Genomic DNA, 15,014 nt, shown 5'->3' on the forward strand with positions numbered 1-15,014 from the left:
ATTACCTTCTGAAACAAAGGAAATTTTATTTTTCTGTTCTTAATCCAGTCGTAGCTTCTCACTAAAAGTAATAATTGGTTGCTTTTATGAACAGTGTTAATGAATGTGGCTGGGCAAAATGGGAGTTATTTTGCAAAACATGTCAGGATTGGAATGAAAAAGAAGTGTAGAAATGTCTCTGAAATCATTTAAGGCCGAGCAAAGCATTATTTTCGTTGGACTGTTTTCCTTTATAATTGCATAATTAAAAAATAAAAAAAAAAGACAACATGAAGGATACTGTGTTGTTTCAGTGGGAAACACAGGGACATTTTGGTGCTCAGTGAGAGCTCTGAGCAGCTGGTTTAGCCCAGCTTGAGCTGTGAGCTGCACAGAGATGCCCCAGGTCTGGGACACAGACACATGGACAGAGGTGGCTATGTCACATTCACATCAGTGCCAGTACAATGACAGCAGGAGCAAACCATATTCAGGATTTGTAAATCATTTGAATAATAAACCTGATGGGCTGGAAGGCAGCAAGGACCATCATCTTAATCCTTTCTTACCTATATATTTTCTATTTTTTCGATATGCACTCTTATCTTTTTTTGCTTCACCAGTAGAGTTGTTGTATCCCGAGTGAAGAGACTTCTATAAATCATTTTAGGAATCCACTCAATAAGATCTTTAATTACCATGAAAAGCTGTTTGGATGAACACTTCTAGCATATAAATCCCTCTACAAAATTTTCATCAACAAGTGAGAACTACACTTGGAAAAGTCTGCTTTAAATAATCTGTAGGGAGCATCTAGTGATCTTTTTAAAAGAAGATTTTTCAGCTAAAAATATTTGTAGAGTTCTCTAATTGACTGGGGGGTTTTTGTCTTTACCATAATTTATTTCACATTAAGTTCTCAGTGATTCATCTCTCATTATAAACTTGTAAGTATGAGGTCAGAGTAGAGTGTCTTGACTGCTTGGGGCAAATAGAAGAGCAGCATTGATGGGTTGTGGAGAGGAAACCAGTTTCCTCTGGGAAAATTGGTAAAAATAGCATATGGGAAACAAAACTTAAGGTCAGCATGTAATTACTGAAGCATCAGTCAATTTACAGCAAATTTACTGCATAAGAGCTCTGACACGATGGTGTGAACTCTTTGTAATAGTAGAAAATGGGATGAATGTGCTTGATGTGCAGTTTTCCAGGTATTTAGAATATATAACATGTTATAGTAATATCCATCTCTTTAAATGATAGTTTAGAAGAGATGCTTCAGGGGCTATTGTAAAATACATATTTTGTCTTTTCGTGAAACCTGCCTTGAATCCTTTTCTGGGCAGAACAGTTGTATTTTTTCCCTCGATCTAGTTCATTTATTGAAAATGCCACTTTGGTTTGTGCGTCCTCTAATCGCTGCTTAGTCCATTTGTTTGTTTTTAATGACTTTTTCTTTTAGTAATCTAAACAAATGCTGGACATTTACTATATTAGATTATAGTAAAACTTTGCTAATCCCCGGTTCTAAAAGCGTGTTTAAAGTTCACGGAGTTTTCTGCTTGTTCCCGCAGGATTATGTTCAGAAGCTGAACCCGTAACCGATGTGTCACACAGTGAACCAGTCCAAGAAAGCCCTTTTCGTCCCCCTTGCCATTCTTTTTCCACTGTCTTCGACGAGGACAAGCCCATAGCCAGCAGTGGGACTTACAACTTGGACTTTGATAACATTGAGTTGGTTGATTCTCTCCATGCCTTAGGACCGAGCTCTGCAGAACCCAAGAGTCGTGACCCCAAAGCAAATGTTCGAAGAAAATCCACTGATTCAGTCCCAGTTTCCAAATCCACGTTGTCTCGATCTCTCAGCTTGCAAGCCAGTGATTTTGATGGAGCATCTTACCTTGGCAACAGCGAGACATTAGCACCGTCAGCAGATGTGTATGGTACTGGTTCAAGCAGCGCTTCCAGCACCCTTAAGAGAACGAAAAAACCCAGACCAGCTTCCTTAAAAAAGAAGCAGTCAGCCAAAAAACCTCTGGATGCTCCACTGGTGAAGGAAACCCCACAAGAACCTTCTGACCTTGGCCAAGCAGCTTGTGCCCCGGGTGAGGATAAAGGAGTATCTGAAGGCAAGGCTGACTCAGTGAAGCCCGAATGTACTGAACCTTCCAAAATCTCTGCTGAGAGAGAGGAGGCCCTGCCTGTGCCTGAAGGATCTGACTCTTTGGATCCAGACCATTTTGAAGGGATTAGTGCATTTAGCAGCGGAGGCAGCAAAGTGCAGAACTCCCCCCCTGCCAGCAAGAAAACACTACCTCTGACAACGGCACCCGCGGCTGGGGAGGTGACTCCGCCGGACACCGGGGGACAGGAGGACCCTCCGGTCAAAGGCGTTGCAGTGAGGCTGGAGTTTGACTATTCTGAAGAGAAGGGGGTGAGTGAAGACCAGCAGGAGAGCACTCCCCCTCCCAAAAAGGCAGGTAAAAAGCCAGGTGCTAAAATGCCACTACGGAGGCCAAAGACTAAAAAACCCGTGGAAAAGCTTGACAATGCTCCGACCACTCCGACCAAGTCCCCCACTGATCCAAACGAAATCCCCATCACAAAAGGCTCTTACACTTTTGACATTGACAAGTGGGATGATCCCAATTTTAACCCCTTCTCCTCTAGTACAAAAATGCAAGAGTCGCCCAAACTGCCTCAGCAAACGTACAGTTTTGAGCCAGACATGTGTGAGGACTCCATTGACCCTTTCAAGTCTTCTTCTAAGATAGCCAGCTCGCCCTCCAAATCTCCAGCTTCCTTTGAGATACCAGCCAGTGCCAACGAAACGAACGGGACAGAAGGAGACAACCTGAACAAACCTGCGAAAAAGAAGAAGACGCCACTGAAAACGTAAGTTAAAGGGCAGAGATGTTTCTAGAGTAGAGGCAGCACACTCCTACCCCCTTAGCATGGTTACACATGGATTATATTTGAATAGCTGAGCGTTGGTAGCCACAGCTGGACCCACGCTGGGGGTCTGTACTTGCTCTCCCTCAACCTGTTTTGTCAATAGTTTGATGTTTCCAAACCAAAAGGGAGAATCCAGGGCTGCCACACCAGATTAGGCAACCGAATTTTTGAAGTCTTCAGGCTCGGTGTAGTTTTGAACCTGATTAAGTTGTGATTTTATCAGTTCCGTACCAAATTTTCTGTGACCTCATTTTGGGAATTCGATGCTGTATAAAATGATCAAAGTTTCACACTAGTAAAGATTGTTTTATGAGTAATTGTTTTTGAGAGTGGGATGTGAAATAACACGACAGTGACAAATCTCATATTGCAAACAGCAGGGAGATGGTTTTATTCAGTGACTTGCAGTATTTAAAAGAAAAGAACCTGAAACAGAAGAATGTGTTATTGAAATATATTTTTTTTTTACACAAAAGACTAAAAAATTTTCCTTTTAATGAAAGAGCTTAAAGTGATGTAGAAGGGTTTAAATATCCAAAACTGCTACACATTAGGGAAATATCCAGCTTTTAGACAGAGTTGACAAATCCCAGGATACATTTTCCACCTTACTCTGTTTAGATATTTGGTTAAAAACCTCAGTGGCTGGTGGCATTGATTCACTTGCCTGTGTATTTGTTGCTTTATCTATTCAGACATGGTTATTCCGAGTTGGTAATCACCAAGTTTATACCCCAATTTGTCTGAAATCGATCTCCTGTGTGTATCTATAAGAAAGTATCTCAGTCCATGTTCCTTTATGGTTTAAGTGTTTCAGCTAGCTAACAAAAATGGGAGTAAAATTTTAAAAGCCTGCCTATTAGGAGATATGGCATGGTTAAATGTAAAACAGTACAAAACATGACCTCCTGTACAGAGTGAGATGGAGATTATTCAGTTTTTTCTGAGCAGCCTCCTACCTTCTAGGCTTCTAACTCACATCCCTTGCCAGATTTGAGGAAGCTTGTGTAATTTTTTTCTCTTTAGAGGCATTTATGAGTTATGGGTGGTTTAGATCACTGTATAGTTGAGTTGGGTTTTTTGAGGGAGGAGCCTGTTTTTTCTAACATTGCTTCTTTTTGAGGTTTACCTGAAATTTAGTGGGAATTTGGGTGGGAATTAAGATCCATGCTAAGATAACACGTTTTCCAAGGCTGCGATCAAAACTGATTTGGTCCAAATCAAGAAGACTTAAAAGTCTGACAGCAAAAGAAGAAGTATTTGATTTGTACTGGGGAAATGCAGAGGGAAAGAGGGGAATTTTGATATCAACAGATCCTTAAGTTTGATATTTGCAGCCAGACAGAGTCTCCTTGTGTCTCTCAGTAGCTGGAGTTGACAGACCCCAGGTGTGGGCCTCTTGAGTTCACTCATCTGCTTTGAATATTAGAATGAATTCCAATGTTAATTTAGGGGCAAAATGAGTTTACAAAGAGTTTTCTAAACCACATTCATCCTTGGGAAAATCCATCGTGAGAATGCCCTGTCCTACAGTCACAAAGTTCGCTGCTGGTCTTTATCATGGTGGAGCAGAGAAGCTCCCCCAGCACAGGGCTCACAAGTTCTTGGGTCAGGAGGGCTGCAGGAATTCCCAGCCCTTGCTTGTCCCTTCTTTCTCTGTGTTGTGTTGTGTCTCTGCTCACTGCAGCCCCGTAACCTACTTTTGCAGGAGGTGTTTTTTTTTTTACAAAGAAGAGACTCTGCATATTAATACCCAGTGCAGCCTGCAGCTATGGTATTTTCTAGAAGAAAATTAGCCTAAAGCTTCTTGGAGCTTCTTCAGGGATGCCAGTGAAAGCAGTGGCTTTGTTTGCCTCTGCCCCTCTGGTCCCTCATGAAAAAGCCCTCAGCATGACTCCTCCTTGGCATCCAGTGCAGGAGAAGCCCTGGCTGGGCAGGGAGATGGGATGTAGGATCCTCCTTGGCAATACTCCGTGGTGGGACGGGGAGAGAAGACAGTGCAAAATGCTTCTGCTCCAAGGGGCACAAACGAGGGTGTTTGAATTAGGAAATGATACTGTAGTATTCCAGGACTTTTAACACCTAATTGATAGGTGATTTTGCCAAGTCACCTTTATTAGCACCATTGAAGGGTGCAGAAATCAAATCCTGTTGGCCAGCTTGAAAATGTGTTCCTTGTGTGGAAGGCAGCGATTTCTAGATTAGACCTATGAGAGGTAAAGCCAGGCATGAGTTTAAGCTATTGCTAAGCTTGTACTACTTTGAATCTGAGCCATGTGCTCAGTCTTACCCACATTAAATCAATAAAAACAATCCATTTTTATTCTTGAATAAAAACCTGCAGCAGTCTAAGCATTGACCTCCACGTGAAATGATGAAGTTTTTAGAGATGTCGGTTCAACACAAATTACTCTCTGGTCATCTACCCAAGTGCTGAGCTGCTTTGAGATAATCATGCTGCTCAGGTGATGCTGAGCAAAGAGCAGCTGATAGTGATGAGTAAGAGTAGGTGGTTTGCACAGACATTGCTTGTGTAGGCACTGCTCTGGGAGCTGCTGGATGGTTGGAGGCTGCTTAGAAATGGAAGGTGCTGGCCGTCATGACCCATTGCACGTGAGAAGAGACAAGGAGGAGCTGCCAAGCTTATAAGCAGATGAAAACTTTTCTTAGCCTAAACTGTTTGGCAGGGTTTGGTTCTGGTTTGGGGGAAATCAGTTTGTTCTGTCAGAACACCAAGTTAGGTTTCATTGGGAGGCAAAACAGATAAGAAATGTCATTTTCTCTTCTGACCTGGGTACATGATTTGAAATGGTCAAGTTTGTTTCTCTGTACTGTCATAACACATCAGCAAACATGAAAAAAACCCCTGGAATAGCTCTTTCCTTAAGCTTAGCTGCCATTCAAGAACAGTTTTACATCTCCTATAATAACAAACACCATGTTTTGAAGAGCAAGCAGGTGGCCTCCTTCAGGGAAGGCAGGGTTAGGGTGTTGATTTTTTAACTTGAAGGTGTCAGCTTTGAAAAAATGTGTTTTGTAAGGTGAAAGTGTGTCATTGAACTTGAAAACATTGAAGGACTTGATGAGTATTTTTTTCCTCCTGATGTATTTCACAATAGAAAGTAAGGGTTAAGATTATACAGGTAGAAAGTATGCATGATCAGATTGCCTTAACACATTAACATTAACAGAGTATTTGTAGGTTAATCTTTTTTGTCAGTTCCTTCTGTCTGTCTCTCTTTTCTTTGTCTTATTTGTCTTAGGATGGTAGAAGATGTGATGTCTGTATGTTCTCTGTTGTAAGTAATTCTAAGCTAACATTTCAAATTTCCTCTTTTGATTTGTGGGCTTTTTAATTTTACTTATTTATTTTGCAGCATGATCAGTTATTATTCAGCATGAAGCTTTTACGTTAACGATTTCACTTCCCTGGTACATGTGAAAGCTATTTTAAGTGAGATGCCTGGCTGTGAATGAGTTTAAGGAATCTTTTGCCTCACTATGTGTTTGCCTATCCAAGATCCTCATTTAAAAATACAGAGATTTTGTATCCTTGAGCTAAAATATGAAAATTTTATTTGTAGCATTGAACAACGTTGTACAGTCAGTCCTTTGTAAATACTGCATAAACTGCTTCTCCTTCTTTAAGGAAGAATTTGTCCTAATTACTTCTAGGATCATATCTGGATAATTAGTGGCATCGAACACACCAATATTCAGCTGTCCAATTTATTTTCCCCTCTAGATGTGGCATTGATTTACCCTTTACTGATTGAAACCCACCATTATAATTTCTGGTGTCGATCTGGCCAGCATTGATCAGGGATGAGCTGGTGGGCAGTAATTTTTGCCACTGCATCTCAGTTCAAACATAAAGTCTTTATCAGTGAGCTTGCTGTGGTGTTTTTCTCCCTCTTCTAGTTAGTAACATAAATGTTTTTTAATAACTCTGGCAATATACATCAAGAGAAGAGATAGGTAATTGGTTTATTCCTAGTTAGAATTCACTTTTGAACCAATTGTGAATAAACACAAAGGCAACGTCAGTAAATATGCACCCTAATGACATAATGTGCGTTCTTCTTTCCTTTTGCCTGACTGAAACCTGTGGGATTTTGAAGGGTTACAGTGTCCATGCTCCCAGTCTGCACTGTGAGCTGTCGGGGGAACTGGAAGCAGAATTGCCGTATTTCTTGTTGGATTTGTTTTAAAAAGGGTCTGTTGTGCCCATTAGTAATGACAGAGCTTCGTTCTGGCATCTTGGGAACAGCATCTGCCTCAGATGGCTTTGTGTGGTTCATCCAAAGCATAACAGTTTCTTTCTTCATGATTTTTGAGGTCATTGGAACTTACTGCCCAAATTTATCACAGCTTTAATTCTCAGGTAAAGATGTGGGTTAGACCTAATTTTCACTTGGGAGACAGAAGCTAAATAATTTCCTTGAGGCCACTGAGGGTGCCTGTGATGGAGCAGGGATTTGAATTGCAGCTGAGCAGTAACCCTGTTCTGTAAAAGTGTCAGTAGTTAGCATGAAAAATATGGCAATCCTGCTGTTCTCAGCTTTTGGGGAATTGAGGCCTGTTCCAAGTGCATGACAAGAATCTGTACCCATGGCATGTTTCTCTGTGGTGCTGCTGCCTAATGGATGGGATTTTAATGCAGAAGGGCTGACAGAGGTTGCATTGTCTGTGGCTGTCTCTTGCTAAGTATGAAATTACCTGATTCTTGCTGGTATTACCATATTAACTGTGTTAACTTCATTTTCAGTGATACATTTAGGGTGAAAAAATCACCAAAAAGATCCCCACTATCAGATCCTCCTTCTCAGGTAAAGTGCTGCCTTATTTTGGTGCGTGTAATTTGTGTTCTTGATGGGGCAAGACCAGGGAAATTTAATTTATTTAGTTGTAGAATTGTACATTTAATAATAGAAGAGATTTTTGTAGAGAATATATGCATGTTGGGTCCCAAGTATAGCACAGTGGGCTGTAACCACAAAGTATTAACCTTTTGGTCTCTAGAAATCTGCATACAACATAATTTGCTCTGGGAATTCCAGTCAGAGTACTTCAGAAGGTCTTATGTTATGATGGAGCAAGAATATGAATAAATATCTTCAGTCAGTTGTCTGAAAAACTAGGCATCACTATCCACCCTGGAATTTTTAGATTAGAAAGCAAGAAACTAAATGCATCAAATTGGTGGGCTGGAGGGGGAAATAGAAATAAACCAAGTGGGCTGATCTACCAGAAACACGTGCTTGGGATGGTTTGATTCCACGTTGTAAACTGCTGGCAGGTGGTTTCCTTGGAAGAGAAGTTAACAAAAGCTGTTCTGCCTACAAAGGGCTGACTGCTTTGTTGTGGCACAGCTCCTTCCACGCTGCTGTTCCTCTTCCTGTTATCCATCCTGCCCTTTCATTTGTGCTGCTTGACAGTGTAGAAGTGAAGAAAGGGGAAAGGGTTCATGACCCCACAGGCCTAGGAAGGTTTGCTCCTATGGGGGAAGCCTGAAAAGTCAGAGACTTCAGTCAAGGGTGATGTGTGCCACTCAAGTCAAGTGCCTAACAGATTTAAAGAGCTCTGGATTTTCTTTCTTCCCTGTTATCAAAGCAGCTTTGCAATGCAAGTGTTTATCATCAAAGAGTTTAATAGTACTGGGAAAACTTGCTGCTGGTAGAGTCGGTATTTTTCATGAGGTATTTTATACAGAGCTGCAGCAAAGATTACGGAATTACAAAGATGGCTCTGGTGGTGCAGAGGAATCCAGAGATTTAGCTGTTCAGTGTGCTAATGAAAGATTAGAGAATTAATTGGCACTGGTTTTCTGCAGGATCCCACTCCACTGCCAACTCCAGAAACTCCTCCTGTCATCTCCACGGTGGTTCACGCGACAGATGAGGAGAAGCTGGCGTCTTCAGTGACGGGTCAGAAGTGGACCTGCATGACTGTGGACCTGAACACGGATAAGCAGGATTACCCCCAACCCTCTGACCTGTCCACCTTTGTCAATGAGACCAAGTTCAGCTCTCCTACAGAGGGTACGTGTCCCAAAGGGCTGTCTGCTCAGAGCCAGAGTGATATTTATTGAGAGAGGGCTTTGTTTGTTCAAGGATGTGCTTTGCTGAATGCAAACTATTGTTTAGGAACCCTGATGCTCTCTGGACCATTTTGGGAAATGTGGTAGTTATGGAAAGCTGAATTGAAGAGCCCAATAGTCTGACCTTCAGTTTTCAAGAAAGAGAAAAGGAGCTGCTTAAAGGAAAAGGAAAGGAACCTTCAGAGAAAGGCTTTTGCTTCCTCTCTGTGATTAACTGTAGATGTGCTCTGTTCTTCTGTGAGTGTGACCTGTTCTCTCGGTGCCTGCTCAGGAGATTGGGGTCTGACACTGCTCTCAGGGAGTGCTCTTGGATCCAGAGTCACTGAGCTACTGATTCTGCCCGAGCCTGTTCCTCTAACCTGAATGGCAGAAGGTCCCAGGTTAAAATTCTGCTCAAATTTTGAATATTGCATTAAGACCCTTAACATGCCACCTCTCCTCCAGCTTCCTGGGATCCAGGTATATTTATGCATTAAAATGTCCAGGATAACCCCTGTGCAAGATAGTTTTCTTTCATATGCCAGATGAAATTCCCTACTGGCTCAGCCTATTAATGTTTTTCCTATTATACTTTCCTATAAGCAGTTGTGACCTAAAGCTGGAAGTTTCTGTTTAGAGAACTGTCATTCCAAGTCTGTGAAATGTGGAAGAGACAGAATTAAGAAAGTTTGTGTGTGGCCTTCCTTGGAGTTACCAGAGGGAATACTGCTTTGCAACAGCTGCTCCAAAGGCAGATTTTCAACTTTGTGGGTGGGAAGAATGTTTGAGTTTAACTTGGCCTAAACTTTTTCTTCTCGATCAGAATTCATTTTTTCCCCCCAACCTTTCAGTCTGTGTCCCAGTCTACCATTAAAGCTACTTTAGCCATTTTGAACTGGGTCTGAGTTTTTGCCTAATTAAGAATTGCTAAGCTTTTAGGTCAAAGCGTTTGACATCAAAAGGCACAAATAACCACAGTGCTTTTAATGGTTCATATGCACGTGCTTCTATGTTTGTGTGCCCTGGGCTTTTTGGAAATCTGTTGGGTCTCCTGGACAGATAAGTATTTCAGTCTGGATAAATCCATTTGACTTGCTTGTCAAATTTTAGACATCATCTTCAGTTTATTTGTAATTAAAAAAATAAAGAAACACTTTTTAGAAATAAACCTCTTAAATCTGGGGAAATGGAAACTATATGGCAGGAAATGGAACAAAAGAATAGTGAGAGATACTCAAAGGCAATCATTTTAGCTTTCAAAGAGGGTAGAAGAAAGTGAGCAAATCTCCTAATTAAATGCTAATTGTCTTGTCTCATGTGTGCTGCATGGTATAGTCGGAGTTTCAGATTACACACTCATTATAATCAACAATGCTTCTGCTTTTCAGATCTTTGAAAAATAATAATTTTTTTCCCCTTGACAGTCTTGCTAATGCAGGGTTGAGCAATTTTGGAGGAATTTGAGGGCTGTTTCTCACTGGGAATATTTTTATCCCTCCCAGACCACCAGCATGAGTGTTACCCTGTAACCTAACACGGCTTTTGTGCAGATACAGCCCAGCTCCTGAGTCAGCCAGTGCATCCAGCTCTCATCTCTTTCATGAGCTGCTCATAACTGCTGCCATTTTCCTCTTGCACAGACCAGAAATGAGCCATAATTATTAGCAGAAAATTCTGATATAATCTTGCAGCTATTTGTAGGAGGAGCTGGAGGACACCACTTAGTAAGTCCGTTCGTATGTGTTTATAGAAGATAATTATCTTGCTTTATGGGATATCCTGGGCATTTGTAATTTTGAATGTACAGAGGTAACCAGAACCTAAGATTTTGGAGGGGAGGTGATGCCTTAGAGGAGATACTTAGGAAAGGAGAGAGAGTAATTATGCCGGAAACTTCTCAGAGCAACGAGATGGAACAAACTGNTGATGCCTTAGAGGAGATACTTAGGAAAGGAGAGAGAGTAATTATGCCGGAAACTTCTCAGAGCAACGAGATGGAACAAACTGTGTTTAGCGAGCCGTGTTACTCCTTTTGTTTCTAGTTGATCTACTTCCATCTGTGTCCTGCTTTTTTTTTTTTTTTTTTTTTTAAGCAGTGAAGGTAAATAAGTGTTGTCCCAGCAGTCAGTTTGGATTGGGATTGCACAGCTGATGCCGGTGCTGGAGGCAGGTGGAGGATCTCTGCCGGCTGTGCCAGCAGAGGACAGTGCTGGAGCGTGTCCCGCCCGTGAGCCCACTTGGATGCTCGCTCAGGGATTGCTCTCTGAGGGTGTAAATGCTCCATAAAAGTTCCTGCTGCACCTCACCGGGCTAAATGACCTACAGAAGGGCAGTTTTCTGAGCACTGGCTGCTGTTACCTGGGATCTCAGGCTTGCTGCAGTTCTGTGTCTGGGTGGTGGTTTGAGTCCCGTCGGTTCAGTTTTGGTTTTGCTTTCACTGGGAAGAAAAGGGAGTGAGAAAAGATGCTCCTGGTATCTGGTACGAGGAGGTTGTCTATCTTGCCTGCTCCCTACCACCACTGAAAACATAAGGTGCTAGGAAGTTAAACATGAGGAGCCTGCTATTACAGCTCTCTCTTCACTTGCAAGTTTTGCTGTTAATATCCCCCACATGTCAGGTACTGAGAGTTTGTGGCTGTTCCTCTTCAGTGGTTGTTTGACAAAAATACACAATCTGTGGATCTACAGTCCCTGTGCTCTACGGTGCTTTTTATTATAAAAACAAATTTGAGTATTTTAAACTCACATTGCACCCTTTGAAAGTTGTTTTTTTTTTTTAAGAAAACTGGCAAGAGATTATCTTTAGGGTTGGTTTGTTTTTAAATATCAAACATTTTAATGGTGGTTATCATCTCCCTAATGCAAGCCCTACTTTTCAAAAGCTGCCCAAATCTAGAAGGATTTTAGCACGTGATTTTATCATAATGTAAATGCTAGTGTGGCATTCCTTAGAATTTATTTATAATGGAAATTAAATGATGCAAGTGGTTTATTGAATTAACTCATGGAAACGGAATAAAGGACAAATTAATTATGTCTTTAATTTTTAAATTAAGTTGTCATTGAACAAGGTCTTTGTTTGGGTGCAGGAAGGTATGTTCTGTTTTCTCTTTTCCTGTGTTAGATTTGTCTGCTTCTGTTTCAGCTGCTGGGTGACCATGTATTGGAAAGAAATGCTGCTTATTCCCTCCAAGATAATTGGCAGATTAGAAGTAGAGAAGCATTTAAGATTTGCATTTTTATTAGATTCTAGATTTAAAGTTCTTTGTAAATCTTCCTGCCTTAGGCTTTTTCTCTGAAACTAAAGTGTGAAAACAGCCCAGTAAGCTGGGCTGGTGTCTCACCCCTGGTCAATGAGCATTCAGGTTATTTTAGGTATGTTTTTCTTAAGTGATACCACAATAGTTAATTAAGAATTGTGTGTTAAACGTTAGGAAATAGGAATTAATTCGTTTCTCAGCAGCTGTTGAAACATTTTTTTTTTAAAGGAAACCGGTATCAGCAGTACCAATTATTGAAAAATGTGTTTTCTGTGATGAGACAACATGATAGAGGAAAGTTGTCTGTGCCCTGAAATTACACTGAAACTTTCTTAGTATTCTGGCCCCTGGGGCAAACTGATAAAGCTGAAATTTTTTTCAGGCAAGTTAATTCGCCTGAAAAGTGTCACAGGTTCATTGTTAAAAATCAGTGAATGTCAGTGCACCTTCCACTTTCTTTCTGTATATTCTGCTTTTAATATGTTATAGGAAAGGATTGAGGAGAGTGGGAGTGGCCCTTGTGAGTGAGATCTCATTTATTTCTTCAACAACCTTGTCATGGCATGTGTTTAACACCTCTTTTTTTTGTTTCTGTTGCAGAATTGGAATATGGCAACTCATATGAAATAGAATATATGGAGAAAATAGGCTCCTCTGTGCCTGTAAGTTCTCACTTCCATTTTGATTCATTTGCATTCCCTTGTCATAATGTACTATCCTGATAATGCCATCAACCCCACTACCCCTTAAATTAATTATAATGTGCCTGCAGCAGATTTGCAAGAACCAGTTCCTTTAAATTGGCATAACTGGAGTAAATTGCATGTGCTTTGTTGTCCTGTATCCTGTAAAACTTGTTCCATTTTATTATTTAATTCTTAGGCTGGCATCATAGTAGTTCTTTCTGCAGATTAAAAGCACATCAGTATTTCCAGCAGTGCAGAGCACAGAGCTGTCTACACCAGCTATTGAACTATTTTAAGCAACTGAGAGTAAAACTTTAAAGAAGCTGGAGGGAATCAGGAGAGAATACAGAATTAATGTGAAGTATGGAATGCAGTACTGTACATTATCAGTTGTTTTGCCTTGATTCTTTTTAATCCATGGGTTCGATAGCTGGACTAGATCCCACGAGGGCATATCCAGTGGGATAGTTAGAAAAATCAGGCATGTATGTCAGGTGCTTAAACCAACGAGAATTTTCAATGAATATTTTAGTAACACTCTCAGCCAGGGGATACCTCCTGCCTGACAGGACTAGAAATCTGATTAACCCCAAAGTGGGAGAAGAGGAGCCACTACAAAGAGTGAGCTGTTCAGCTCGCTCTTTGTAACAGCCCTTTGTTCTTTAATGGTTTCTTCCTGAAAGGGATCATCTCAGTATCAGCATTACAGTCCTATATTATTAGTTTTCTGTCAAGTCATTTGGTCATTTAAGGTTTCAGTGACCCGAATTAGCTTTAATGGGGAACGGTTGGATTGCTTAATGAGTTTCTCTTTTCCTGTTTGCCAGCAGGATGATAGCACCCCGAAGAAACAATCTTTGTACCTAATGTTTGATGCACAGCAGGAGAGCCCAGTCAAATCACCTCCCATCAGATTGTCTGATTCCACAACTCCGTGCTCAGGGTAGGTCACTGGGAGCAAACTCAGCGGTGGAAAAGGATGTCAGGGAAGCGGGTTACCAGCAGAGCACGTACACAGGCCAGTCTTCCTCCCTCTGCCTCTGTGTTGCCAAGTTGTTTGTTTAAAAATAGATTCCCATCTGTGTACACATATGATAGAGAATAGAGGGCAAAGATAACAGAAGTTTTGCAATGGGCAGGAATAAGGACATGAATAAGGACATACATTTCTCCTTCATATCTTACCAAATAGAGTCGCAGTGGCAACTGTTTCACTGGACAGTGGCTTCCTACTTAACAGTTTTTTTCCTCAGATACTGAGTTCATTTTCATGTTAATCTAGAAATCTCCTAATTGCAATTTTTCACTTGGCTTTTCCTGGATACATTTTTCTGAACAAGGACTCCTGTTCATAAGAGCAGGATGTGGGAGTTGTGTTTACTTCCAATAATTTTGCTCGTTGAGGACATCTTGTTCTTTTTAGTAAAGGTTGTTTGTTGGGAGAGATGAGAAAGGGGTAAAAAGGCAAGTGAGAAATATTTAAGGAATGTGGGTAACAATTCTGATGGAACTGGTTTTATTTAGTATTTTATTTAGGTGCATTGCTCTGAAAGGATATTGCAGGGTGTTATGAGGTATAGTGATTTGTAAAATTGAGTTGAAACAATATATGTGTGTGTGTGTATATATATATATATGTATATATACACACACACACATGGAAGTGATGAAGAGGACTTGCTTAGCTTTTACCAGAAGCAAGATTGTAAAGGCCTTGTGCTCCACCCTGAAAACCTGTGCACAATCTTTTTCCAGGTCAAGTTTTGAAGACCCTGAAGCCCAGCAATCCTCTGGAATGAAAATCCAACATCCAGCTTCCCGAGTCCTTGCTGCCAGCCAAGAGGCTCACCTGCAGTCAGCTGACAAGTCCAAGCAGAAGGACCTAGAACCTATGACTCTGGGGACAACTCCAGAGGCTATTGAAATAGTAAGTAGTTTATGATAAGAGTTTGGGAATCATTTTCCTGCAGAGATTTCCCGTGTCATGTAAGAGGCAGCACAGGTGGATCTTGATTGTAGAGTGAAACTCAACCTGATGCTTAAAGATCTTGGTAG

At 41.1% G+C, this 15,014-nt stretch overlaps 1 protein-coding gene across 1 annotated transcript in view; it reads left to right on the forward strand.

Annotated features, from left to right (window-relative positions):
- TACC2 (transforming acidic coiled-coil containing protein 2) overlaps window positions 1-15,014 on the forward strand; it is a 127,392-nt gene that overhangs the window by 90,355 nt on the left and 22,023 nt on the right. The window contains exons 10-16 of the mRNA XM_017809161.1: window positions 1,554-2,874; window positions 6,198-6,233; window positions 7,703-7,763; window positions 8,768-8,975; window positions 12,874-12,935; window positions 13,787-13,902; window positions 14,715-14,886. Coding sequence (XP_017664650.1) covers window positions 1,554-2,874; window positions 6,198-6,233; window positions 7,703-7,763; window positions 8,768-8,975; window positions 12,874-12,935; window positions 13,787-13,902; window positions 14,715-14,886 — 1,976 coding nt within the window. The remainder of the gene's footprint in view (window positions 1-1,553; window positions 2,875-6,197; window positions 6,234-7,702; window positions 7,764-8,767; window positions 8,976-12,873; window positions 12,936-13,786; window positions 13,903-14,714; window positions 14,887-15,014) is intronic.

Source organism: Lepidothrix coronata, unplaced genomic scaffold, assembly GCF_001604755.1.
Source record: "Lepidothrix coronata isolate B3197 unplaced genomic scaffold, Lepidothrix_coronata-1.0 Scaffold25, whole genome shotgun sequence".
Lineage (NCBI taxonomy): Eukaryota > Metazoa > Chordata > Aves > Passeriformes > Pipridae > Lepidothrix > Lepidothrix coronata.